General features: G+C 42.2%; 2 protein-coding genes across 5 annotated transcripts in view; both read left to right on the top strand.

The window, feature by feature from the left end:
- The first annotated feature begins 1,556 nt into the window (after positions 1–1,556).
- Positions 1,557–10,348, top strand: slc20a1a (solute carrier family 20 member 1a). Of its 2 annotated transcripts, none has more exons than XM_007564899.2 (12): positions 1,557–1,785; positions 3,388–3,514; positions 3,621–3,988; positions 4,080–4,220; positions 4,330–4,415; positions 5,371–5,467; positions 6,553–6,672; positions 7,560–7,745; positions 7,883–8,354; positions 8,441–8,626; positions 8,713–8,797; positions 9,772–10,348. In XM_007564899.2, exons 3-12 carry the CDS (start codon positions 3,640–3,642, stop codon positions 9,925–9,927), a joined length of 1,878 nt encoding a protein of 625 aa, XP_007564961.1. In that variant the 5' UTR covers positions 1,557–1,785; positions 3,388–3,514; positions 3,621–3,639; the 3' UTR covers positions 9,928–10,348. The 2 variants fall into 2 exon arrangements, with proteins under 2 accessions (XP_007564961.1, XP_016533721.1); XM_016678235.1 differs by having other exon boundaries at positions 1,558–1,785; positions 3,618–3,988.
- A 3,225-nt stretch (positions 10,349–13,573) lies between these two features.
- dtx1 (deltex 1, E3 ubiquitin ligase) overlaps positions 13,574–26,927 on the top strand; it is a 53,319-nt gene continuing 39,965 nt past the window's right edge. Inside the window, exons 1-2 of one of the 3 annotated variants that reach the window (XM_007564879.2) lie at positions 13,574–14,117; positions 14,574–15,212. In XM_007564879.2, coding sequence (XP_007564941.1) covers positions 14,954–15,212 — 259 coding nt within the window. In that variant the 5' untranslated portion in view covers positions 13,574–14,117; positions 14,574–14,953. The remainder of the gene's footprint in view (positions 14,118–14,573; positions 15,213–26,927) is intronic. The other 2 variants (XM_007564877.2, XM_007564874.2) reach the window with 2 other exon arrangements.

Below are 26,927 nucleotides of genomic sequence, written 5' to 3'. Positions count from 1 at the left end.
TCGAATTCATATATATATACTATTTTTGCTTCAATTATCCTCAGCGTCGTGTGGTTCAAGGAATTACAAGTTTTATTTAGAACCACTGATACTTCTTGTTAATTCGTGAATAAATTGATGTTGAATGCATAACTGAACCGCATCCTTCAGCAGAGACTACAGTATCTTTTCTGTTTTTCTTTTTGAAAAAAAAAAAAGACAAAACACAAATTGTGTTGTGTTACCGTTTTAAAATAGATGTTGGCACTGTGGTATATGGAAACATGGGTGGTACTTTTTATTAAAAGTATGAGAACCACTGCACATTTGTGGCTTCTGCTTCTGGGGGTCCTCTGGCATACTTACATGCCTTGCCTTGAAACAACACAACCAGTAGATCTGAAAAATATCTAGTTTAATAGCTCATCACTCACTACTGATATCTGCCGTTTGCGTCCGTGCTGGAGTCACACTTCATTCATTCTGCGAAAGTAAATTAATCAGTGGATAAATACCTGGTGATTAAACTTGCCCCTCCTTCCCAGCTCTGCTAAGTCTGAACTGAAATGCTGCACTTCAGTCATGACGGCAACACCAAATGAATGAGTCAGAGCAAGAAATTACCTTTGTTCTTAATTTACTATTTTTCATTTAATAGTTAATGTAAAGTGAGTAATCTGGGAACAAAGTTAGATAAATTGGTAACACTTTATTTGAAGGGGTGTGCATAAGACTGACATGACACTGTCATAAACATGACATAAACACCTGTCATGAACAAAAAGAAGTCTTTATGAATGTTTATGACTGTTGTCATGAAGTGTCATTCGGTAAATAATGACACTTTTAATGCAAAGTTGCTCTAAAAGTTGCATCAAAAGCCCATTAAAAGTGCCAGCTTTGCATGATTTTGTAAATAATGACAATTTAATGCAAAGTTGGCATTTATAATGGACTTTAAATGCAACTTTTAGAGCAACTTTGCATTAAACGTGTCATTATTTACCGAATGACACTTCATGACAACTGTCATAAACATTCATAAAGACTCCTTCATGTTTATGACAGTGCCATGTCAGTCTTATGCACACCCCTTCAAATAAAATGTTACCGATAAGTTATATGGTTACCTTACACAAAACCTAATTTAGGACTGTTAAATTGAGAGCATGCAAAAAAAATAAAATGTCTGGGCAGATTAATGCTTTGCAGACTGATGAGTAGGGCTAAAAAAGAAGAGGCGTTAATTATGATCTCATAAAATCTTGGCTCCGGTTCCAATAGGGATTTTCCAAGGTTTTGTGGGCTGCTACGCGATAATTGGCCAGCAGGTGTCTCCAAAGTGCACTCTACTGTGTTCACGTTTTTGACCTTATACTGTCTTGATATACTGTGCGAAATGACATTATCGCCCAAAAAGTAGCACGGCCCGAATTAGAAAATAGATTATATTCGTCACAGCAAAAGCTTTGTCTCTTTCTTATTTCGGCTGTACAAGTACAGCGTAATTTGAGGATAAAATAAGACAAGATAATAAGCACACAGCTGTAATTATTCTGCACCCTGTCAACAAACAGGCTAAACATTAGCTTCTGTACGGCAGCTGTCCCATGACCGGAGTGAAAAGGCGTGTTCTCGGCTCGGTATATAAAGCAGCCCCCAGCAGAAGCCCCACTAATGCCGCAGGCCGCCGCTCTGCCCCCTCAGCCTGCGCGGTCATCCTCCTACTGTTGGTCCTGCTCACAGCTGACAGCAGCAGCCTGAGGACAGACACCAACACACCGAGGGAAACTGTACATCTCTCACGTAAGTGTCGCTTTCCCCCCCTCTTTATAGAGTGGCTTGCCTTTTTATGTGGTCTCTTTGAATTATGTAAGGGCAACTAAGGAGATTAACATACCACCTGATGAAAACTGGCTCAAAACTACTGACTTCTGTTGCTGTTTTTTACGACAGTTATTCCAAAAAATATTAGGTGCTTTATTTATGAAAAAAAAGATGTTATTTTCGTATAAGTTTCCACTATACTTTTTTCCCTTAGTCTGAACTTGATATGAAAAATGGATCTCAGAATTTAAGGGATTATATAATTTCAAAATGTTACTATTATTTATATATAAATGATATTACTACAGAGGCCTAGTGACTTCAGCCCTTGTGTTAAAAGGTATTAAAGGAAAGCAACTTCTAAATTACTTTCGCTTAAGATATTTCAGGCAGGTGCCTTTAGTTATTGAACCGTAAACAAATAGTACAAATACAGACATTATGCAAACCTTTACCATCTATGTGCTATAAATACAGGAAAAGCTTGGCCACATATAAAAATACATTGAAGGGAACAACAAAAAAAGTTTACTTTCTTTATTTCTTTCTTTCTTGAGTAAATCCCAGGATTCAAGTCATAACTGCAACAAGTTGTTTTTTTGTGAACTCAAATTCCCATTTACAATTAATATATGCTTTCAAGCTGATCTGTGTGACTTTGTGTTCCAAGGCTGGGTATGCATGTGCAACGTTTTTAAAATTTGCTGAACTTTTGCAGTGCGTTTTTAAATAAATACAATTAACAGGGCTGTAGAAACATTTCTCTGCATAATTCTTTGGCCTTTGCATGTTCTTATCATGCATATTTGAGTAAAGCATGAAAACCACAGTTTATGCAACATTCGAAACTGAACAGAATTATTCTACACCGATCACAGGTTCTTACACATTGATTCAAACTTTTACTTTGTAGCAAACAAAAAAAATTAGGTCACTAGAGGCACTTGGCCTGAGCACCTTCAGTGCAAGAACCATAACTGACAACGCCTATAAAAGCAGATGAGTCATTACGTTTTGTTTGGTAAAAAAAAAAAACAAACAAAAGAAAAACACACTCTTTACTACAGCAAAACAATTTCAGGGTGAGCTCACTTAGAAGTTCAGATTTTGCGTCGATCAATGTGCTGTAAATTAATTATATGCTGTACCTCAGCATCCGTGGACTTAATGTGGATTGGATCATTAAATCATTTAAAAGGTTCTTCTCTTTTATCGCCATGGGAATGACCTGATTGAGTCTTTAAAGGCTTAAACACACTCGTAAACTCTTCCCTCCAAAACAAATTCCAGTTAACTTCAGTGCTCTCCGCTGGCTCTGACACACTCTGCTGTAAAGTTATTTTTAGCGCTATTTATTCCTGATTGAACCATTTTGTTCACCGGTCACAGAAAGTGCTTTTATTTTACTGGCAGGAATAAGTCCTCCCCCCACTCCACTCCACCATATTTGAGTAAATCATGCATGTCGAGGTAAATGATGCGTGTCGCTTGTTGTTTTGTTGGGTTGTTTGGGCTTGTTAATGTGTAACTCAGCTTAGGGACGGTGCCTATACTCACTCATATATATTTGTGTTTTTGCAGCGTGAATCGTCTGAGGACCACAATGGACTCTCCTCCCATTTTCATACAGGGTCATTTCATAATGAGCCTCACAGATAAACCCTGCATACCCAGCTAGCAATAGATTTAATCAATTTCCCACTAATAGGTTCGTTTGTTCTAAACCTTGGAGGTTTTGTTATTATTTATTGCTACATACTACCTCAAAAGTTGCTATCAAACAACAAATTATTATTTTTTTTTTATTTTAGTAGAATAACATTGAGAATACTCATGGATACGACTACTCTAGCAGCGTTGGCCACTGCCACCACTGTAGCTCTGGTCTCCCAGTCAGACATGTCGGGCTACCTTTGGCTCTTAGTGGTCGGGTTCATCATCGCCTTCATCCTGGCGTTTTCGGTGGGAGCCAATGACGTCGCCAACTCCTTTGGCACGGCGGTGGGCTCCGGAGTGGTCACCCTGCGGCAGGCCTGCATCCTGGCCACCATCTTTGAGACGGTGGGCTCGGTGCTGTTGGGGGCAAAGGTCAGCGAGACCATCCGTCAGGGGATCATCGATGTGCGCATGTACAACGGCTCGGAGCACGTGCTCATGGCGGGATCCATAAGTGCCATGTGTGGTGAGCCTTCGCGCAGATTTTGTTTTCGTTTTGAAAGTGCGGATCTTTAGGCCATAAACAGAAGCTCAGCTGGTGTTTTTCTGCCACACAGGCTCTGCCGTGTGGCAGCTGACTGCTTCATTCCTGAAGCTCCCCATCTCTGGAACCCACTGCATTGTTGGGGCCACAATTGGCTTTTCAATGGTAGCGAGAGGACACCAGGGGGTCAAATGGATGGAACTGCTTCGCATCGGTAAGCAGACTTTCTCTTTCTAAGTATTCCAACAAAAAGGAAGAAGAATCTACAAAAGCGAAACTACAAGTCGTGTAAATAAATTGTACATGAAATGTTCTGTTTAAAGTGGCATCATGGTTCCTGTCGCCTGTTCTGTCGGGAATCATGTCGGCAATTCTCTTTTATTTCGTCCGCAAATTCATCCTGAACAAGGTAAGTAAATAAAGCAAGGAGCTATGTGATTAGATCATGAAATGACAAATCATATTTAATATTCTTGTTTTGTTATTTCTGACATTACGAAAGCTGCAGTACCGTTTCAGTCCTGGCTGAGCATTGTTTCATGTAAATAATAATTTACACAAAGTGTAATTGTAGATTTTAACTACCTGTTGAAAGCAACGTCTCAGTACTAAGCCTACTAAGTACCACCATCATGGCAGACATTTTGAAATATCAATACAGCAAGACTTTGGATTTTTTTTCAGTTTGCTTTATTTTTTACTTTTGTGCTATCCATTTTTCATCACAGCTGTTAAAATGTTCAAGCTACACAGTGGGAAAATAAATGGCAGAAATGGAAAAGTCAGACTTCCATTTCTGACTTTTGGATTTCTTCAAAAAACGTCTTAAAACGTAAAATGTAGCGACAGCTGCAGCAACTGCCTAAAAGCTGTTTATTTGCACTTCTGATATTTCATATCCCACCGTATAGTACACACAGCTAGTACGCTACAACCTCTGTTAGCATTGTGTGTTACAGTTAGAATGCACGAAATACTACAAAAAAAATTATCAGGTTGTGTTGCTAATAGTAGTTAGCATGTCACTGATTCCTCAGATTTCCAGTTTTAAAGTGGAACAAGGTGAAGTTGGATTTGAGGTCTGTACCAAATCCGCATGTTCTCCCAGACTGTGAGAGAAACATCAATACAAGATAGGTTGACTTGACTGAAATATCCATTCTGACACGTTTGCCTGATCAGAGCAAACTTTACTCTAAAAGGCAAAACTTAAAGAAAACAGGAACAAAGACTATTTTATTTACGGATATTTACTTCACAACCTTGAACGTTCTCAGTTTCCAAACCCGTTACTTGTTAAGAAACTGCACTTGATTTAAAATCACAAACAACCCAGAAAAGGTCTCTTTTTTCCCCCTCCACAGTCTAACCCTGTACCAAATGGACTGAGAGCTCTTCCTGTCTTCTATGGCATCACTATGGGCATCAACCTCTTCTCCATCATGTTCACCGGAGCTCCGCGTGAGTTTCACACAGACACACCAAACCAGATGGTCACCTGATATTTTCATCCAAATGAGCCGGGGGTAAAATCAAGGATGGTTGATGACGAAATTAAGATCCAAAGAATGAAAATTCATTAGATTATTAACTTTATTCCTTGCTAATATTTGTATTAATTAGGAAAAAAAAAACATCGCCATACTAGGCTTGATATAATATTAATAAGGTACAAGAGAATAAAATAAAATAATCCCCTACTGAATGGATTTTTAAAAGTCCCATTGACATTCATTGGCAGGATTGGACTTTTTTCAAAAGGGCGCCTGACTGCACACTGCTGTGGTTGTCCAAAAACAAAATGTCCAAAATAGCCCTGTTGTGCAAAAGTACTGCGCGTCTTTTCACGATCGTATCGTCCAGAAGGTCGTTGCAGTTATCTCTTGCAAGTTTGATGGAAATCCATTAGTTCTGTTGACTTTTCTTGAACTGAAATGAGATTATCTCCTTGCACGCCTCGCATGCAGTTACCAGTGTTTGAGGCCGGTCCGGTTTAGCATGTACGATAGACATAGGCTACACCCATAATGTTGGCCGGGCTTATTTGGTGTTATGATCCAGCTGCTCACAAGAAAGAAAGATTAAGCTCATTTTATCCCACCTTCAAAAGGCAGAAAACAACAGCACACAATCTGTCTAGTGAAAACATTAGAAGAGGAGAGGAATTATTAAACTGCCACCAACTGAGTTTTTATCGCTACGCCGCAAGACTTGCCTCTTCCTCGGTATCTGATTAGAGGAGTGTGCACTTTCACTGATACTGCTGCCTTTAAGCAGAAAGACATGCTGGCATCTGAGGAGTGAACGTTTAAGAAAAAAATCGTATCATTTTCTACAAATTACACGACTGACTTGTTATGCCGGCGGACACCTGCTGTCCTGCTTCTAAGGTGATGTAATTTTAATAAGACAGGTTTCGTTGCTTTTCGATTTTAGAGCATGAAGGCAAAAATGAAATGGACACAAGGTTCTGTTTGTATTTTATTTATTTATTTTTTTTCCCTGAGGCGACCTTTTCTGACATGTCTCTTCTCCTTCGTCCACAGTGCTCGGCTTTGATAGGATGCCGTGGTGGGGCACGCTGTGTATTTCTCTGGGCTGTGCCGTCGTCACCGCTCTGGTTGTCTGGTTTGTTGTCTGTCCACGCCTCAAGAAGAAAATCGAACGTGAGTGTAACAGAGACAGCTTCAGGAAGACAAACGCTCTAGATTCGAGGGTGAAACTGTTTAGCTGCTGACGAGGAACGACAGAGCTTCACAAAAGAAATCACGCCCACTCAACTCTTTAACATTTTGTCACGTTGCGACCAAAAACCTTAGTGTATTTTATTGGTAATTTATTGATGCATCAAGAGAAAATAGCAAACAACTGGAGGAAAAAAAAAAAAAAGATATGTGATGTTTCAAAGTGTACAAGTAATTTCAACATCCTGTATTCTCATGTACTTAAATAAATGTCGTGGAGTTTAGAACTTCTCCTTTTAGTAAATAGAGTCAAATTGTGTGTCCGTCTGTTCCGCACAGCAGACAGGCCAGCGTTACAGATGTGGAGAAATTTAAAGCAGGATTTTGTTGTAAAACAATAAGCCCAGTTCTGGTTGAATAAGACTACGACTGAACTGCTCATCACCCTGACCACACCCTTCTGATTGCAGAAAACAGTGGTGGCAGCATCATGCTTAGGGGACTATTTTTTTTTACCTCAGCATGGACAGAGTGTTGTGGCATTTTGTATAATGATCATTTTGTAGTGTTGTTTCCTTATTACTTAGTCATTTGAGCAATTTTGCAAAGAGAAATTAGTACAATATTCAGTCTCTTGATGTGCACGCACAGTGGGGAAATATTTCAAAAATATTGCACAGCCATTACTATACATTCATGCACTTCTTTGTGTTGGTCTACCGCATAAAATCCCATAAATCATTGTACGATTACATAATCCATCGCCGCGGATGCACCAGCAATAAATTAAATGTAATAAATCTGTAAATTCTGCTGCAGTATAGCTGTCCGCAACAAAGCTGTTTGACTTGTAACGTCTCGCTTTTCAGGTGAAACGGCTCCTGCTCCCTGTGAGACTCCGTTAATGGAGAAGAACTCGAGCAAACCTCCAGCAGAACAACCTCAAATCCAGAACCCTCCGGTAGAAACCCAGAAGGTGGCCTTTAAACTGGGAGGCTCAGAGGAGACTGACCTAAACAGCGACATAGAATCCAAGGATCTTGACATCTCCAACGGTGAGAATTTTTAAATCTGGTGCTGGAAATGTTGCATTTTTCACACCGGTGTCGCAGCTGTGAAGACGGGGTTTCACCACAAGCGGCTACGACCGACCAGTTAGCAAAACGATGTTATAAGCAAGCTTTTCCCACAGGTCTGAATGGCTCCTTAGGCCACATGACGATCACCGATCCCCACAGCGGACGCTCCCACACCATCCACAAGGACTCTGGCCTTTACAAAGACCTGCTGCACAAGCTCCACAAGGCCAAGGTCGGGGACTGCATCGGTGACAGTGACACGGAGGAGCGGCCCATGCGGAGGAACAACAGCTACACGTCCTACACCATGGCCATATACGGTATCCAAGGCGATCCCAAATACAGAGACGCCGACGCCGGCTTCCAGAGGAGACCTCGGGTGGACAGCTGCAGCAGCTACAACTCAGCAGTGACCACCGGAAGCACGTTCCCGGACGGGAGCGTGACGCAGGAAGCTGACGCAAACGTTGCTGTGGAGGAAGACGAGCTGGAGATCGACCAACCTGCAGTCTCTTTGCTTTTCCAGTTTTTGCAGATACTGACTGCGTGTTTCGGCTCCTTTGCTCATGGGGGAAATGACGTCAGGTAAGCAACGGTGTTTTTTTGTGTGTTTTTTTCAGTTTGCCGAAGTATGATCTTTTTAATGATTTACATTTCATTTCTTTCTCTAGCAATGCTATTGGCCCTCTGGTAGCCCTCTGGCTTCTCTATGAGAGCGGGTCCGTGGTGTCGAATGCTCCCACTCCCATCTGGTTGCTCCTGTACGGCGGAGTAGGAATCTGTGCTGGACTCTGGGTTTGGGGACGGAGGGTGATCCAGACCATGGGTAAAGACCTGACCCCCATTACACCCTCAAGGTATGCCTCGTAGCTATGCCCCGTCCGAGCAGAAGCGATGATTTACCAGGTTGTAAAACCAAAATAAACTTCTCCTTTCCCTGCAGTGGATTCAGCATCGAGCTGGCTTCAGCTGTCACGGTTGTTGTGGCTTCTAATATTGGTCTTCCTGTCAGTACGACACATTGCAAGGTAATAAAGCTAAAACCTCTGATCCTTTATCACAAACAGGTAGAGAGGTGAGCTCTGAGCATGTTATGAAAGTCATATATCTTGAAAACGGCTGCCTTGCAAACACACTCACACCCCTTGAATTTTTTTCTATTTTTTATTTTATTTTTTTTATGTAACAACCACAAACTTAAATCTATTTCATTTGGATTTTGTGTGATGGATCAACACAGAAGAAGCAAAATTATACTTTCTTTGTTGTTGTTTTCTTATAAGCACCAGCTTTTGGGGTTTTGGATACTAGTCTGGTGCTTTGCAAAAATTATAGACGATTCAAAGATTGATGATCAAATGCAGTCTACATTTTTGAAACAAAAACTTTGAGAAATCAGCCCTTATTTTAGTACCAAATACCAAAATTGGCTTACAGTTGCAAGTCTTTTGGGCGTTGTCTCTCCGCACGTTTAAAGACTGAAAAAGTATTTCCCAAGTTGAATGGAAAGCATCTATAACCTGTGTTTTTTAAGTTTTGCTACAGATTTTAAATTCAGTTTTGGTCTGGACTTTGACTGGACCATTCAAACGAACAAATATGCTCTAGCAGATTTACTGCCGGGATTACTCTGAAAATGTGTTTTGCCTTCATCCAGCTTCTCTGCTCTGCATGAAGAAAATCCACAGCATCATACTGACAACGACACTTGTTTTATGCTGGAGTTGGTCTATTTACTACTTAGTTGACTTCTACAGACAGTTGGTTGGACTCGTTTTTATTTCAGGGTGTTTCTTTAAAGTGGGCTTAGCGGAGCTTCAGATTGTTATTTGCGAGGAATTTTTAAACGCACGTCCTTTTCATCATCACGCACTTCATTTTGTTGCTCCATCACATCAAAATCAATAAATTATATTCAGGTTTGTGGTTGCTTTGTGACAAAGGTTAAAAGTTCAAGTGGCAAGACGTTTATTTTCTTCCAGTAACTCTTACTTGCACACAGGTGGGATCTGTGGTGGCTGTTGGTTGGCTGCGCTCCAGGAAGTCAGTTGACTGGCGTCTGTTCAGGAACATCTTCATCGCCTGGTTTGTCACAGTTCCCATCTCTGGGCTCATCAGTGCTGCCATTATGGCTCTCTTTATATATGTTATTCTGTAAAGCCACCATCTTGAAACACTGTTAGCTTCCCACTCTCTATTTTCACCAATTTCTTAAAAAAAAAAAAATGCTTTCACTTTGTCACCTTCTAATGATTGATTTGTCATTTAGCCTAATTTTATCTCCATCCATCATTTTATAGGAACGTTTTCAAGAATGACACTGAGTTTTAGTAACACTGTTCAGCTGTCCAAAAAAACTACGATTATGTACAGTATATTCCTCTGTATATTTGTATAAAAATGATGTGTATAATTCAAGTTTTCTGAAAATTTAAAGAGTGTTCGGTAGCCAATAGCTTGAATGGAAATTAAATTATTGAACATATTTGAATGGAAAGAGTTGTTTCATGAGAAGTGATTTCTCAGTATGTGTGTTTGCCAAGAAAATATTCACTTCACGTTGTTCTGTGGGGGAGGGGCATTACTTTCAGCTTAAATTTCAAATTACAAAAATAATAGAACAAAATTAACAGCTTTGCTTGTTTGTGTTTGTTATAATATCTATGTATATGTATACGTATTTGTTCTGCACTGACATACATTTAATAATAGTTCAAATAAAAGTACAACGTGAATTACAATTCGGATGAATTGTAATTTCTTTTTAATTTCACCACAAGGTGGTGCTGTTACTGCAAAGGCCTATAGATAAACAGTTGAAGCTCAGTCAGATTGCATTGAAAACATAATGTGAACATTACTTCACATGTGATAGATTTTTTAAAAATGTTTTGTCATTTCTGTTCTATGATTATCTCTGTGTTTGTTTGGGTTTTCTTTTTTATTTTCTTTTTTTTTTTTTTGTATCACCCCCATCCCATCCTGCTGCATGGAGCAAATCCCAAAGTGGACAATAATATAGTGATACTGATACTTTTATAAATCAGTCAAACATGTGTGCATTGGAACAATAATTTTGAACGATTAAATTATATAAATTTTTAGTGTATAGCAACAAATTTCACATCACGACATTTCACAAGACAAACAGGTCCAAACTGGGAGGTGAGAACAGAAAGCAAACAGGAAATCACACAGAATCACTAGTGCAGGCGCAAGTCTGAATGCAGAACGTTTACATACAAGCAAATTACTCGTGGCGCATTGTTATTGAAAGGTATTTTTAATAAAACCACTTTCCTGCTGTTCCTGTTATGTGTCATTGCTCACGTGTGGCTCATTCACGCTGACCAAACAAAGGTCTCTAAGCCCTGCTCTAGCACCGGCATTAAATATGAGTAAAAGTCGGATTTGATTTCGAGTTGCACGACCTGCCTTGCCGGATTTCCCTTAACAATGACCTTTATCCCTACTTTCTATAAACCATCCACCCAGACATGCAAATGTCTCTCCAAGACGGCATCAGGCAGCGTTCTACAGAAGAGGTCGGAAAGGTCGCCTGACCTTCAGAGGGAAAAAACAGAGACACTCAGGACAAATAGCCATGACCGTACACACTCACACCGAAGTGCAACTTAGAAAGACCAAATAACTTAACATGCATGCTTTTCGACTGTAAGGAGAAGAGAACCAGGAGAGAACCCACGCAGACGGACCCCAGACCAAGATCTCAACCCAGGTCCTTCTGCAAGGCAGGTTCAGCGTTTCTCATTAATTTATTTTATTTTATTTTGCATTTATACATCCGTTTAAATCTTGCAACATGACAGATATTCTGTCTTTGGTCTCTACCTGTTTGCTGGTGTACCTCTGCCAGCAGTGAAAAACGGCACTGCAGTACCAGAAAAGACGTAACGTGACCTTTAAGAAAATGCATTGTTTTGTCTCAGGCTGCACATGGCTAATTTCTGACACTGCCTGGATTATAAACAAGGCTGGTCATTCTGGACTTTGACACATCAGGTAGAGGTGTGGTTGGATTTGGGTGTTGTTCCAATTTTGACTGCTGCTGAAGTTCAGTTTGTTGTTTCCAAAAATCTCTCAATATGACAAAACCTTTATAAATAGATAAAGATGGCTGGGAGTGTGTTAAAGACTCCTCCCAGAGATGAACCCGACTGAACTGAAAGTAGGAAGAAAATTGCAAAAGAAACTTGAGTAGCACAAAGCAACCTCTATAGAATAATCAGTTTCCAGACTTTGCTTCAATACTGTTGCTTTGCCAGTATATAATAATTAAAATACGTTTCATTTTCAAAAGTCCACAGCAAAAAAAAAGATTTAAAAAAATGAAGATACATGTAGCTTCAGACAAACATCTCATAAAATCGCTTTGTGTTTTTTTGTCCTCAGTTCACTAACACCAACATTCCACGAGATGGCGCTGTTTTGTAAAGCTAGAGTCGCTATTGGCGGTGGGGTTAAAAAAAAAAAAAAAGGAAGAAAATGTTTTTTCATCACGCTGATCTCTCCATGTAACCAGGCAACACACATGTGTAATGCTCACATTATGAAACCAGCGAGTGAACCTTTACAATCAGGCAGGTTAAGAAGAATAATCATTGAAACTAGTGAAGAGAAAATGTATTTTAAAATAAGACATGTTAATTCTAAACTACTAATACAATAAATAAATAACGACAAGTCATTTTTTCATTGTGTACTGAATTCAAGAGTTGTCTTGCTTAGTCATGTTGTCAATATAAGTGCGTACTCTAGAGGGATATGCTGATGTAAACCAAGCTTAAAGTTTTGATGACAGCTATATTGCAAGTTGTATTTACAGGAGATTATGTAATAGCAAGATTCACATTTTCGCTTTTATTGTTTGTACTGTAATTTGTTGACAGATCAAGTTATCGTGAAGGAAAAAAGACGGCACTGCAGAGCTCAAAGGGGGAAAAAAACAGAAATAGGAACAATCTCCTTAAGAAAAAAAAAAACTACATACAGTATTGCAGGAGTTATAGTGCATTCTTCCTCCACCTCCCATTAAATGTATTTATGTTAGACCACAGACTCTCATCCACGTCACAAAGAATATCTTCTCTTGTGATGCAGAGTTTCAACTTGCCACAAACCATGTAGGGCACACAGCAGCACGCATGCGGAAGAAAATGCAGCTTTCTGGCCTACATGTCAAAAACACCTTGTATGGAGGAAAAACTAACGCTGTGCATCACCTTGAACACACCATACAAATTCCAATACAAATTTACATACATAGCGGTGGCAGCAACAGCTGAGCTACTGCTGCCTACAACTTTACACCAAAATTATAGACCTCCAGTCCGTCATGGCAGACTGTCGTTCACACTCTGCTTTTTCCTGTTAAAGGGGAGTTTTTCCTCTCCACTGCTGCTACATGCTCATCCAATCAGTGACTTGATGCAATCTGCTTGGTTTTCTTGGATAAAACATTGTTTTAGGACCAATTTGAACGATAACATCAACTTCACGGTGTTTGACTGAACTGACTGTTTGTAAAGTGTCTTGAGATGACGTGTGTTGTGAATTGGCGCCATATAAATAAAACAGAGTTGAACTGAATTGTGCCAGTCCCTCACATGCGATCTCAGCTACAAACACGCTGCGGTTTTCACGTTTCAAAACATATATAGATAAGTTAAAAGGCCATGGTGTGTGTGTGTGTCTGTGTGTGTGTGTGTGTGTGTCCCGATTATCCATCTTATCGTCGTCAGCTCCTCTCGTAGACGATGCAGAGTTTATTTTGAAACCGGATACCGGAAGTGCCAACTTTTCGTTGTTTTCTGTGTAATTGACCAATAGGCTACGTTTCTGTCCACGCATACAGGTGTGCACGGCTGCGCATACTGGAGCAGCGTGGGATCGGGTGTTTGCGTTAGGAGCGTCTGATTGTTAGTGTGACACGGACGGAAAGGAGCTTTCCTCCCCACCGGCGGAGCGGCTTCTGTCTGCAAACCGCGCAACTAGGGCACATGCATTCAGTCAGCACACAGCAGCGGCAGCGCACCCAACAAGCCGCTGTGATCTGAGAGCCTCTGCGCGGCGCCGGCTCGCTCTTTCGTAACGGAGTCGGGGACAGCTTCAGCGTTTTTGCGGGACAATTTTGAGCTTTGAGTAAAGGGATGGGTCTGTGAAAAGGCAGGCGTGTGTCGGAGGGTTTGCATCCCCTCTTTGTTGTTGTTGTTGTTTTTGTTTTAACCCCCCCTTCGTATTGCTCTCTGGTTTTCATCCCGGATCCCGCAAGATTCAGCCTCTTACCTGACGGATCTGTGGCACCACAGCTGCTGCTGCTGCCTACAGGTCTGTATCTGTAACATCTCTTTTGAGACATTTTCTCTGACTAGAATTAACAGTTAATCTGGAGATCGCATGTGCTATTTTGTTGTTGTATATTTTTTTTCTGCTTCAGAGCAGACAGATCTGTCTCTGTAAGATACCGTTTAGATGATCTGATAGTAGCTGGCTCTCTTTTTTTTGTTGCTGTGTTTGCACACTGCCCATCTATACATCTGATGGCAGTTATTTTGCTGCTGCTGCTGCTGCTGCTGCTGACACAGCTCGCATGCAGACTCGCTCAGTTTTCATAGATTTTGAAAGAAATCCGGATAGCCAACAAGAGTAGAGCTGCAGCGTCCGGAGCAGATTTAGACGTGCGCCCTTTCCTGCAGAGACAGTAGCTGAAACTCATTTAGGACATCTGTTTATTAGTGGATTTATTTTCATTATTTTTTTCTTTGCTACTTGTCATTTGTTTAGTGAATGTCTTCTGTCGACCTGCTGTAGCTCTCCTGTGGTCATCATCATCATCATCATCATCATCAGGATCAGGATCTGTCACTTCAAACAGGACAAGGTAGACTTCGGCTCATCATCGAAAGTGGCCCCTGTCAAGAGAGAAACCTGCTGAAGATGACTTCATCGGAGCCGATTGCCTGAAAGCAGCATGAGATAACTGAGGACTATCACGCTAACTGCTGATTCGAGCTGTTTTTCTCTTTTGAGGGCTGGTCCAAAACGATGTTCCTGTGTGTGAGCTGACTGACAGCGGGGGTTAGGGGGGGCCCGGGGGGTTGCAGTGGTGTTCTAGCACGGGGAACACAGCCCAGCAGCTCAGACGCAGACGCCGCCGGAGAGAGATGGCTCGCCCCGGGTCGGGGCTGCTGGTGCCCATGAACGGCGTGGGGTACCCGCCTCAGAACCTGGCCAGGGTGGTGGTCTGGGAGTGGCTGAACGAGCACGGGCGCTGGAGGCCGTACAGCGCGGCGGTGTGCCACCACATCGAGAACGTGCTGAAGGGGGACGCCAGGGGAAGCGTGGTTCTCGGGCAGGTGGATGCCCAGCTCTCCCCTTACATCATCGACCTGCAGTCTATGCACCAGTTTCGGCAAGACACAGGTAAGAGGCAGGGGACCCTGATGACTTGGTTGTTGCTTTCCAGGAGCGTGGAGGCGCTGCAGTGGAAATGTATTATTGTCCCTTGCAGACTTTTTGTGTTTTGTTTTTTTTTTGTTGGTCTTTTAGTAATCTAAGACAAAGATAACCTGAGTAGATATGGATCAGTATTCATATGATGATTTAATTTAGCAGCTGGTAAACGCTATCCAAACCAAACAAAAGTGAATAAGTAATATCCTCTTAAACCTAATTACAGCCTGTTCCATCCTCCTTGTTGGCAACAACTGCTGCCAAGCGTTTGTGATAACTGGGAATCAGACTTTCGTGTTGTAATTCAGCCACGTTGGAGAGATTTAGAGCAATGAGGGGAAATCTCAGTCTGATTTATGTTTGGATTTCAACCAGACTTCTCCAAAATTCTCCACTTATATATATATTTTTATTTTTGTTTAGTTTTTGAGCGAGTCAGGGGTGGACATGCTGCTGTCTGTGGTTTGGATCATTTCTCTGCTGCATCATCACCCAAGTGTGTTTGAGCTTTATGTCACAAAACGGTTGCTGAACATTTTCCTGCGGGATTTTCTGGCAGAGAACACACACACACACACACACACACACACCTTACAAAAAGTTCCACTTTTGTTCTGGTCAAGCCACATGATCTTTTTTGTTTTGTTTTTGGGAGGTGGGGGGGGGGGAGTCATCTAAATGTTTTAAGGTAAATGTGAGATGAGGCTTTTTGTTCCTTTTGGTCATCTGTAGAAAGCTCCCTTTTTTGACTCTTTTTTGCTCTTGGAAGCAAAAACAGAAGAAGTAAATGTATGTAGGCAAATCATTTTCACAGCACTTCAAGAGTAGCTTCATGTCTTAAGCAGGCGTGGGTCAGTTTGAGATTTTCACACTCTGGTAAGTTTGAGTAAAAATACCACTGGACCATCCTGTTAACACTTTGCTGTATTAATATTTTGTATCCTTCATTTGCTGAGGCCAATGTATGTAAGATGCAGAACTGAGAAGCAAACAGCACTAATGTGCTTCAAGTGGAGTTACCATGTTTTTATTTTATGTTGACTCGTCATCCAGCAGTTTGAATGCCACGACCTTGACTAAGGTCAACAGGAATGAGCACCGTTTAGTCAGTGCCTTTCTGTTCACTCTCCTTTCAAAGACAACGATTCCACTTGCGAATGTGTCACAGGACAGTTTTTACATCTTCATAAGCTGACAGGAGGTACTGGATGACGCCAGGATTGATTTCAACCGACGTAAACATGATAACCACAGTTGTTTTTTAAAATTATTTTTAGTCATTTTTATAAGAAACCTAACAGTAATTTAAGCAAGTAGTGGAGGAAGGAATACGTTCACCTTTGATGACCTTCCATTGGGAAAGTGGTGCTGAAAAAAAAGGAACATGTAAAACAACATTTTACACAACCTAAGTGCACTGCCTCCTACCTCCATTTCTGATGTGAATAATCATTTACTTCTAAATCACCATGCAAACATTGGCGACAATTTAGCGGTTTCTAAAACAGCCTTTGCATAAACCGTGACAGCTTTTCTGAGACTGGAAGTGTCTTTATATGCTAAAAGTTTGAGTTGGTTCCCTTTCTGCACCAGCAGTTAGCTTCTGCCTCGAGGATCAACTCATCTGCGTTTATACAAAATGCAGATGAAAAGAGAGTTTGCTATAGCTGGTCACATAATATCTGCTTGAAACCTTTTAACAGAGCCTTTCTAAAAATTAAAAATGGCGGAGTTCACAACTTCTGTTCAGTAATGCAAACTTTCATGTTTCATTTGTAGGCTTAAATGTTTCTGACCAGCTAGAAATCAGGATAGCCACAAAATGAGTTTTATATCTGAAGCTTTATTGTGAGCAGTGGTCACATCGGCAAAAAAAGGAAAAAAAGAACTAACCACTTAAACACATTTCATAATTATCTATCATAGGCTGTGGGTTTCCTGGTCTTCTTCTGTTTTTTTGTTGTTGTTTTTTTTTATTCGTAGACGTTATGCAACATGAAAGCGTCACGTGGCTCACAGACGTACACGTGGGATCTGCAGAAGGTGACCCCGCAGTGCATGGAACTGTTCTGTGTCACCTTTAATGGGTTTGCTGTGGTTAATTTGCGAGTGCATCATTGTATTAGCGTACAGACGGAACAGAAGCATGTCTCTAATTCGGTAAGGGCTCTGCCTCATTGAATTAGATCCATCTGAAGTTTTACTGAGATGTGTGTGTGTGTGTGTGTGTGTGGGGCTGGCAACTATCTGGTTTTACAAGCAAACATTGACTAAACACAGATTATTTTTCTCCGGTTTGACTTTATTAGATGAGCAAATGTTCTGTTTTTTTTTGCCAAGTTTTGTGAAAAAAGTTTATGGAGTTCCTGGTGATTGTACAGTGCCCTTCGAAAGTATTCACTGAAAATATCTGATGTGAATTTGTATTCAATCAAACCATCTCCACCATGAAACACGGCGCTGGACGCATCATCCTCTGGGGATGCTGTTATTCAGGAGGGACAGGGTAGTAAAGCCGAAGTCAGTGGCGTAGTTGGATGGAGGTAAACGAGGCAATCTTAGAGGAAAACCAGTCAGAGGCTGCAAAAAGACTCGGATGGAGGTCTGCCTCGGTCATCGTTTGCACAGCCTGGGCTAATATGGAATCCCTTAATCAAATTGCATTAATGTGTTTGAATAGATCAGGCCTAAATCCAATTTAGAACTTGTGCCGAGACTTGAAAACTGATGTTCGCAGAAGTTCGCCACCCACTCAGACAGAGCGCTGATCGCAGGGAAATGTTGCTTTTAGACAATTTACTCAAAGGGACTGAACACAAATACCAAAAAAACTAAGTCCTTTATTAGTAAAAGACTTAGAAAAACAGCGTACATTTCACAATTACCCCCTAATATCTTGGTCTAGTGCGCAAAATCCCTCTTCCACTGAAGGGGTACGAAAACCTTTTCAAGGCACCTTGCATTTTGCAGTATTAGTTACGGGAGGAACGGGGATTCGTAGTAAATAACGGCTTATTTCAGCTCCATTTGAATAAAACACGTGGAAACGAGCGCGGCTACTTTTCCTCGCATCCGTTCAACCCTGGAATGCTCTCCAAAGATGTCAGGCTTAGTTTCTGATCCTTCTCGGTGGCATTTCCCCGTCTAACAGAGTGCAGTGCACAGCCTCACACGTGCCTCCAGTTTGACTGGCTGTGAGATGAGCCAGTAAACACTTTGTCAGCCATTATCCCAGAGCAAGAGCTGGGCCTGACGTTTATCTCGTCTCCCGGTGCCGTTCGGAGCGCTGTCTTCACCTCCGTCTGGGATCAACCTGTCACGGCGCAGCCTGACGAGAATCCTCTGAACTCTCACCCCCCCTCCCCCCCGCCTCACCCGCTCCTAAACATGTCCAACCTCCAGCCAGGATATCGTCTTTGACGCATCGTGAGCTTGTCAAACATGGTGTTCGACGTATGCACTGCATCGCTGTTGGGAAATCCTGTTCACTAGGGGAGTTGGTGATCTCATCCTCTGAGGCCAGTTTCAGCAGGAAATGGGAGTCAAATTTATTTGTGTGGCACAATTGGGCAATGAGACGGTTCACCATGCTCTTTAATATATTTTGGGTCAGTGATTTATCTGTCTTCCTGGTTTTAGTCAGAATGTGAGCAGCAGCGTTCTGGATGAGCTGCAGCTGTCTGATTTTTTTGGTTTTAGGCAGACTTGTAAAGACGCTGTTGCAGTAATCGAAGTGATTAAAGATAAACGAATTGTAGTTTCTGTACATCTTGCTGGGACATTAGTCCTCTAATCCTGGAAATGTTCTTCAGGTGATAAAAGGCTGATTTTGTAGCTGCCTTTATGTGGCTCTGAAGGTTCAGGTCTGAGTCCATCACTTCACCCAGATTTCAGACCTGATCACTGGCTTAGCTGTAATACCTGAAGCTGTGTGCCGACTCTTTAGGTCCAAAGATAATGACTTCAGTTTTGTTTCTGTTCAGCTGGAAATAAGTTATCGAAGAATTCTGCTGTCCATGTATGAGAATGAAAAGTTTACAGGATCCCATCTGCGTGTGTGTGTGTGTGTGTGTGTGTGGTGTTCCATGCGGTGTTTGTGCCCCGTCCCAGTGAGCTGTGCAGGGTGTGTGGGTTTGGGAGGATCTCCTGTGGGCAGCAACCAGGCCGCCTAATGAGACTGCAGGTTTAGTTTACAGTGCGCTCCCTGTAATCGGAGCGTCATGACGACAGGGCTGGCACCGCAGATGATGCTGCAGGGTCCCTCTCTTCAGCTTGGCAGTCCAAACACATGTGTACTTAATCTGCAGCAGGATGAATCACCTCGGTGAGGCCGGCCCTGCTTGTGTGAAGGCAAAGGCGACGTCTGGCTGCTGGCCAATCGGGATCGATCTGTTCTCCTCCCCAGATGCACGGCTGAAAATCTGAACACTGCTTCGGACAGATCCCGTTTCACTACAGCGCTCCCTGGGTGAAACAGACAGACCCGTCTGCCGTCATACACCAACGCTCCCGGCCTGTCAGACGGACGCTACGCTGATTGATTCTGCCGCCTGGCTTTTAAGCACTCACATCTTCAATATTTTCCCTTTTTATGACGAGGGGTACGAGGCACAGATCAGCTCATCTGCATTCGTGTGTGTGCGTCGCTCTCTCGCTTGTTGTGACCTTTTTTCTTAGCAAACAGAAATTTGCTTTGTGGGACGCAGAAATTGAAATGCAGCACGTGTCAACCGAGGATGATCTTTCCCACCGACATTGTGCAAATTGAATTTATATCCTGATTATTTGCTTGGGCGGCTTCCCCATGAGTTTAAGTCGGCGTTCAAGTTTGGTATTTGCTGATCATAGGGTGACTGAAATGTTAATTTCCAAGTAAAATATGAAATAAAATTCAGCATCGAACAAAATGTACAGCACCTTGCAAACATATGTGTGTGTCAGAGATTTTCTTCACATTTTGCCACATTACAACCACAAACTTAGCAGACTTTTTTGGGGGGGGCCGGGAGGAGACCAACAAAGAAGAAGATGACTGAGAAGATGAATAGAAACTCCACCAGGGGTGTCCAAACTTTTTGTCACTTGAGCCAAAATCGTCAGCTCAAAATGAATTGGTGGTCAAAAAATATATAATTCTCAAAAACTAAAATCACTTTGAGCACTCTTGATCTAAAGCCTTCTTTTAAACCTCTGGCTGCATGTTTGTGGTCGTTCTCCTTCTGTTTGGTGAACATTCATTTCATTCCCAAGTATTTTATCGCCTTTCGCTGGTTTCCCCACAGAATCGCCTTGTATTTTCGCTCCGGCCATCTTTCTATCAACTTTGACCAGCTCCCCTCTCCCAAATGAAGGAAAGAATTGCCGCAGCACAATGCCGCAACCACCGTGTTTTGTCATGGGGATAAACGTGTCTAAGGTGAAATGCAGGGTAAATTCTCTGTCAAACATTTTTGCCTTTAGGTTGAAAAGTACAAACTTAACAACAAACACCACCTTATAGATATTGTTTTTGTAAAAAATGTTTGAAAATCATTTACGGTTCTTCTCCTACCACCACACAGTGATGTGCTGGCCCATCACAATAAATCCCAATCTATTAACGATGAGGTTTGTGGTGGCAACGTGACAAAATCTGGCAAGGTTTCTGCATGTCGGCATGTGCCGCTGTATTTCTCAGCTGGGCGTCTGAGGCCTCTGCAGTGTCACTGTGCTCACTTGCTGCAAGGAGGCCTGTGTGCGTCTCAAAGATGGGCCTCCATCAGCCTCTGATGGCTGCCGTGCTGCCACACCGAGGCTTTGTTTGTTTTGGTTGCAGAGGCTCCAGAGCCTCCTCTCCTCTGGCTCATTACCTACGACTAACTGCCCTCTCTCTGGCTAATTACTGAGCGCAAACAACAGAAGACAAAGACCTCATTAGGGGTTACGGGCTGGCCAGGGGATTCAATGCCGCTACCTGTGCACTGAAAAGCTGCGTGTTGTTGAAAAAGAGCTGTGTTTGTTCTTTTTTTCTCTCTCTCTGTCCCTCCTTTGTTGCTCAGTATAGAGTATGTGTGGGAACAGTTTCGGTGGTCTGTGGGAGGAAGCTGTGAAAAGGATTCCTGCAATGTACGTGAAAAAGGTCAGGTGGCGTGCACGCCAACTCTGACTGTGAAATCCCATCTGAATGAGAAGAAAGTGAAACCGAGCCGGGAGCGGAGCCTATAGACTTTAAAGTCTTTTGCTTGTGTGCGGAGAGATGTAAGGGAAGCCGGCTAGAAATAGAAACGGAGCCGTTTGTCGTTGGGTGTGATTGCGGTGCGTTTGCCGTTGCTTTCAAATGGTTTCCCGCTGAGTGTATGCATCAGCGTCGGTGCAATGTTGGCTGGCTCAGTGTGTTTGGTGCGCTACTCTGATTACACTAAGAAGCATCAATGTGTCGACAGTCATTCAGCGACCGACACGTTTACTGACACCGTTTACTTTTCGTACTTCGTCAGTGTCCAGAAACGTCTAATTATGTTGAGTTAGATCATTACGCCAGTTTGAAAATATAGAGATGCGCCAACCAGATTTTCCTTGATTGTTTTTTTTTTCATTTATTTATTAATTTTTTAGGTCCAAGCTGCCAATTTTAAATTTGACAAATGCATTTTTTAATTAAGCACTACAAGACATGACAGAGGAACATCTGCTACATTTTCTGTGATGGATTGTAGTTGTGAATTAAACAGGAAATAAAGAAATTAGAAGGTTCTTCCAATGCATCCGTCAAAGCACATCACTGACTTTTATGTGATTTTTGCTCAATTAAATAAACAAACAAAAAAAAAAAAAGTCCATTAGGGAACTTGCTAGGTCTGGGCAATGAATTAATTTCATCAGTTAATCAGATTTTCTGTTTTTGAAGATTTGTTTCTTAGACTGTTGTTTCCACCAATGCACTCCTTGGATTTTTATCGTTCAGACTGACAGCAGCCTGGCCAAGAACTACCATCTTGTTTTACAGCTTCCATTTATTTGGACTTTGAATTCATTCGGGCAAGTGTTTTTTAGATTTACTTAAGTAAAAACAGTAATTAAAATCAGATTTGGTATTAAAATAAAAGTCTGAAATTTTATTTCTAAACCACATCGCCCAGCGCTAGTACCTGCTGTTGTTTGGTGTGTTTATACCAAACAGGAACTTCATAGTTTTGACACACTGATTTGTTGATTACCAGTCAGAGTAAACTCTTTTTATTGGTCCTGATTTCAGGTCTAAAAATATCAGTATTTTACAATCCATTCTTCTTTAAAATCTTTGTCTACTTTTAGTATCTCCACTAGCACAACTGCTTCCTCAGTCCCTCAAACCAATATCCCGGCATGTTTCTGCACACTTTGCACAAATCCCTTTTGTTTCCTTCCTGTTAGCTTTTTGTTAACGCTTTGTTTATTGCCTTCTAATTTTACTCGAAGCTTAAAGCCGGCTTTTGTCGCCTTCATTCATTGTGTGTGAAAAGGTGGTCTGTAAAAATAAAGACAGACTGATTGGTTGACGAGACCAAGCTTTGAGGCAACAAGTTCTGCTGACGGATCCGGCGCAAAGCAAAGGTTTTCCGTGTGGAAGAGCAGCTCATTGCTACCAGTATAGTTAAATTGTGTTTTGTCAGAAAGAGGGTTTTTAGCGGAATCGGCGCCGAGGTGTCGCCCTCCTCGGGGGTCCGTTAGGGCCCGAAGCAGCTGGCTGGATTCCACTCGGATGTCTGCAGGAAAAGGGAGATGGAGGGAGGAACCTGCAGAGGTGAGGAGTGAGGAGGAACGCGGGGAGAGGTGGAACGGTTTCCTGATGGGAAGTGACAGACTGGAGGAAGGGAATGAATCACAGGAGGCTGCTGGAGCGTAGTCGCTGTGAAACATCCACTTAAGCCTAATGGTTTCCCATTTAATTTTATTTTAATCAAGCCTTATTTATTGATATTTGTTGCTGGCTATCTGATTAAGCATTTCTTATGGTGAGTGTGATGGTGGGAGGCTGATGGCTGCCACAAACACTGGCATGATGCTCTGAAATAAACTGGAGCCTCCAGTATTTATACGTTTCAGGCACATATTTTACTGTTTTTTTGTTTTGTTTTGTTTTGTTTGGTAGCTAAAATGAATAAAACCATCTAAAACTCACAAAATATGTTATTTATATTGTTATCTATTTTGGAGCAAACTTCCCCAGCCAGAGAAGTTTGCTCCTTTGGACGAATGGGGAACTCGTTCCCTCGGACAGTGGTCTCTTCATGGGTCCAGTCTTCTAGAGCCGCCTTCGTTAAAGCGAAACTTGATTTTTCGGGTCCAACTGTCTCCTTCTACCTGATAAGATTGGCAAAATCGTTCCCTCGGACAGTGATCTGAACAGCGCTCTCTTCATGGCTACAAGCTTCCCCAGCCGGGGAAGCTTGCTTCTCAGTCGAGGAAGGATCCTGAAGAACCTCCCCAACCGAGGAAGGTTCGAAAAGAAAGGCGTCAAAAGCATCATACTCAGTCTCAGTGCTCTCTTCCTTAGAGCTACTTTTGTCTTAATTGTTACCTGGAAATACTTTATGGCAAATCTTCTTCATCCCTGTGGTAGCTAAATAGCCAATGGCAAAACTCACGTGAAAAAACATGCTAACTAATGGTCGGTCCGCCATACTAAAAATCCTTGCAAGAGTGTTGGCGTTCGAAGAGCTGATTCTATATGAACTAATGTTTTGAAATACAAGCATTCATAACCTCAGAAGTTCTTTGATCTTTTTACCACATCACAGATGAGGTCATAGCTACAATGAGGTCACTGTAGTTCTGTAGTTTTTGCTTCTGCTCATTGCTATGGAAAGGATCAGATCAGTCCTGCATAACCCAAACGACTGACCCTTTGCAACTGAGTGATATGACGTCACTTAATCATCCGATTAAGTGACGTCATATTGACAGAGGAATAACAGAGAGTTGGCCATTCTAAGGTAAAAACCCAGCGCATACAGTGTTCATGTTTTTATTTGTTTGTTTTTTCATCCAGACGGCTTCCCGCCCCCCCCATCCCCTCCTGCAATGGCACGCCGCGCCCCACAGTTTAGGAACCTCTGATCTACAGCAATGCTGAACGCATTTGCCCCAATTAAGCACAAAGTTCGAAAGCAAAAACCACGGCTAGAAAAAAAACGACACAATCTCCCTGTCAGATTTACTAAACAGAACCTTGATGACCCTCTAGAAATTTAGAAACATATTTTGGTGAAAAGTTAGATTTTTTTTTCTTCTTTTTTCTGCAGGGTGTGGTTGTCCGCACATCTGGTTTAAAGTTCACAGGATTCCAGTGAAAACTCACCATGCTCGGAATAAAGATGGCGGCGGCAGCGTGATGGTCTGAGGCTACAAAGCAATAGAGTCAGTCCTCAGCTTAAACAGGCAGCTTTGTGTGCTAACAAATGGAACCATTGTTGGGGGAAACGTATTTTGTATTGGGTCAGGGATATCTTTTAGATTGAAATGTGTCTTAATTCGAAACATCTTACAAAAAAAAGCTAATCGGAACGAAATTACGGTTCTCCTCCGTCGAAACATAATCAATAATCCCCGTAGTCTGTTTCTCGCTCCACATCTTTATTGCGTTACTGTGATGAGTTTAGTGTCCGCAGCTCCTGGCAGCCTGTGGATTGGGTCGTGGAATCGTTTCCTTGCGTCACGTTCGAACTCGTAATCCAGCAAGTCGCCACTTTCAACTTCTAAAGTGGATATCTTGCTTTTCCATCAAGGAAGCGGTTTTAAAGCTGCTCTCCGCGCCACTTTCTTTCTTTTTTTTTTTTTTATCAGTCTTGTCTGGGAGGTCGCTCAGATCAGAGCTCGGGAGTCTGACTCGGCCCGCTGCTGCCAGAAAGCGGGGATTATCAAAGGCATTATCAAAGCATTGTCTGTGTAAACGCCGCTTCATCTCCTGCTTCCGTTTATTGGCTGACTCCTTGTTGAACAAACGCCCGTCTTAAAGCATCCTTGCGCTCATGTAAATCACAACCCCTAAAGACCGTCTCACACAGGTCGGAACAGCTTTTGCATAATGTGATTAAACGTAGTGAACATAAAACCATCTGAATGAATGATGGTAAATAGTAAATCATTTTGTATTGTGTTTTTATGTCCTGCTGTGTACAGCTCTCCTTTTGTTTTGGATGTCATAAACATTTGCTTCAGTTGGAAGGATATTTTTGTTGAATGACCACTTGGTTGTGTTGCTGGGCTGTTCTCGCCGCTCTAACACTGTATAAAATTAGGCTGTTTTCACACCTGACAGTTTTGTAGACTCGGTTCTAAACTTGTGACGGTTTCAGATGGTGTTGTTCGCTCTCAAATTGCTCTGTGTCAAACGATTCAGTCTTTGAGAAACCTGTTCACCCCAGGCCCGTGGTGGCGCCGCACCAAGAACTACCGAGGAAACGACATGAAAAACCTCGGAACAAGACACTGAGCACAACTTCCTTCTTCACAAAATGACAACAAAAGTGCAGCGGCGTCAGATTTTGGCAGTTGCAGGATTTCTCTTTAGTCTTTGGTAAAAGACATTTCTCCCACTAACGCTGGACCCGCACATTTGTTTGGGTTGTATTTAACCAAAACGCCTTGCGACGAAGTCCACTTCCTGCTTTTGGAGCAGTGTCTGGTCGGCATCCACATACACATTCAAACCGTGCCAGTTCACTTCAGTCGAACCGAGGCCTTGGTTTTTAGGCGGAGCCGCATCAGAGTTCACCAAACAAACCAGACTTTCTAAACAAACGGGCCAGATTTCAATTAAAGCGGGCTGAACTGGGCTGGTGTAAATGCCCCAAATAACCAGATGACCAGTAACCTTACTTGGGGGAATAAGGTTCATTTAGCAATAATTGTTATTTATGCAATAAAAACTCAGATCATTTTGAAGATCCTTTCCTAAGAAGCTCCCAATACCTTGCTAAGTACCGGTTGCTCTCGCATCCAAAACCATTTGGATCTGCATATCTGGCTGCAGAGGTTTTTTGACGTCGACTTTTTCCTTCTCACAGCAAGGTCAAAAGCTGTTTGGAGGGATGACAAAAAGAGGGGGAATATTTGTGGCGAAGCGTGGCTCAGGCCCTACAAGCAATATCACTTATTTTGATTGTGTGCTGCCTGAGCAGTTGCTGGAATATCAATGCGAGGCGCTCCCCCGCCCTCCTCTCCTCCGTTCTCTGTGTCACCTGTAAGTACTTCTAAATCACGGCTCTTGGTACGAGGCCAAACCCGGTGACGGGCGAGCAGGAGGAGCATCCTGCAGTAACTTGCGGAGGGGAGGAAGTGTGCCAGGTGGTGCTGGCAGCCCGCCTCCACTTCTCCTTCTCAGAGGAGCTGCGCACATGCCATCGCGTGTCTGGAAATGTGTTCGGGGTTTACACCTGCAGCCCATCGTGATTCCACGCGGGGGGTATGACGGATTTGTTTCAGTGTGAACTTATTGATATACTTATATATTCATAAGTATATCAATATAAATGCAATAGATTTAGTCATTTAGTTTTTCCGCTTGTCTCTTTGCTTTGTCCTGCTGCTCACCTTGGCAGGTTGACAGGCAGTGCAGGAGATTTAATGCTGCTGAAATTCAAAAGTTCAGACGTTTTTTTTTTTTATCTTTATTTAAAATGTGACAAGTGATTATTAATAAACAAAACTCAAACATGAAGCAAT

Source organism: Poecilia formosa, unplaced genomic scaffold (assembly GCF_000485575.1).
Source record: "Poecilia formosa unplaced genomic scaffold, Poecilia_formosa-5.1.2 Scaffold5, whole genome shotgun sequence".
Classification (NCBI taxonomy): domain Eukaryota; kingdom Metazoa; phylum Chordata; class Actinopteri; order Cyprinodontiformes; family Poeciliidae; genus Poecilia; species Poecilia formosa.
This window is presented reverse-complemented; position numbering and strand designations above follow the sequence as displayed.

Excerpts from the sequence above, each read along its gene's own strand:
- slc20a1a (XM_007564899.2), top strand. The coding sequence starts at position 3,640 with ATGGATACGACTACTCTAGCAGCGTTGGCCACTGCCACCACTGTAGCT. Across the intron at positions 3,989-4,079 it reads ATCCATAAGTGCCATGTGTG|GCTCTGCCGTGTGGCAGCTG; the intron begins GTGAGCCTTCGC and ends TCTGCCACACAG. Across the intron at positions 4,416-5,370 it reads GCAAATTCATCCTGAACAAG|TCTAACCCTGTACCAAATGG; the intron begins GTAAGTAAATAA and ends CCCCCTCCACAG.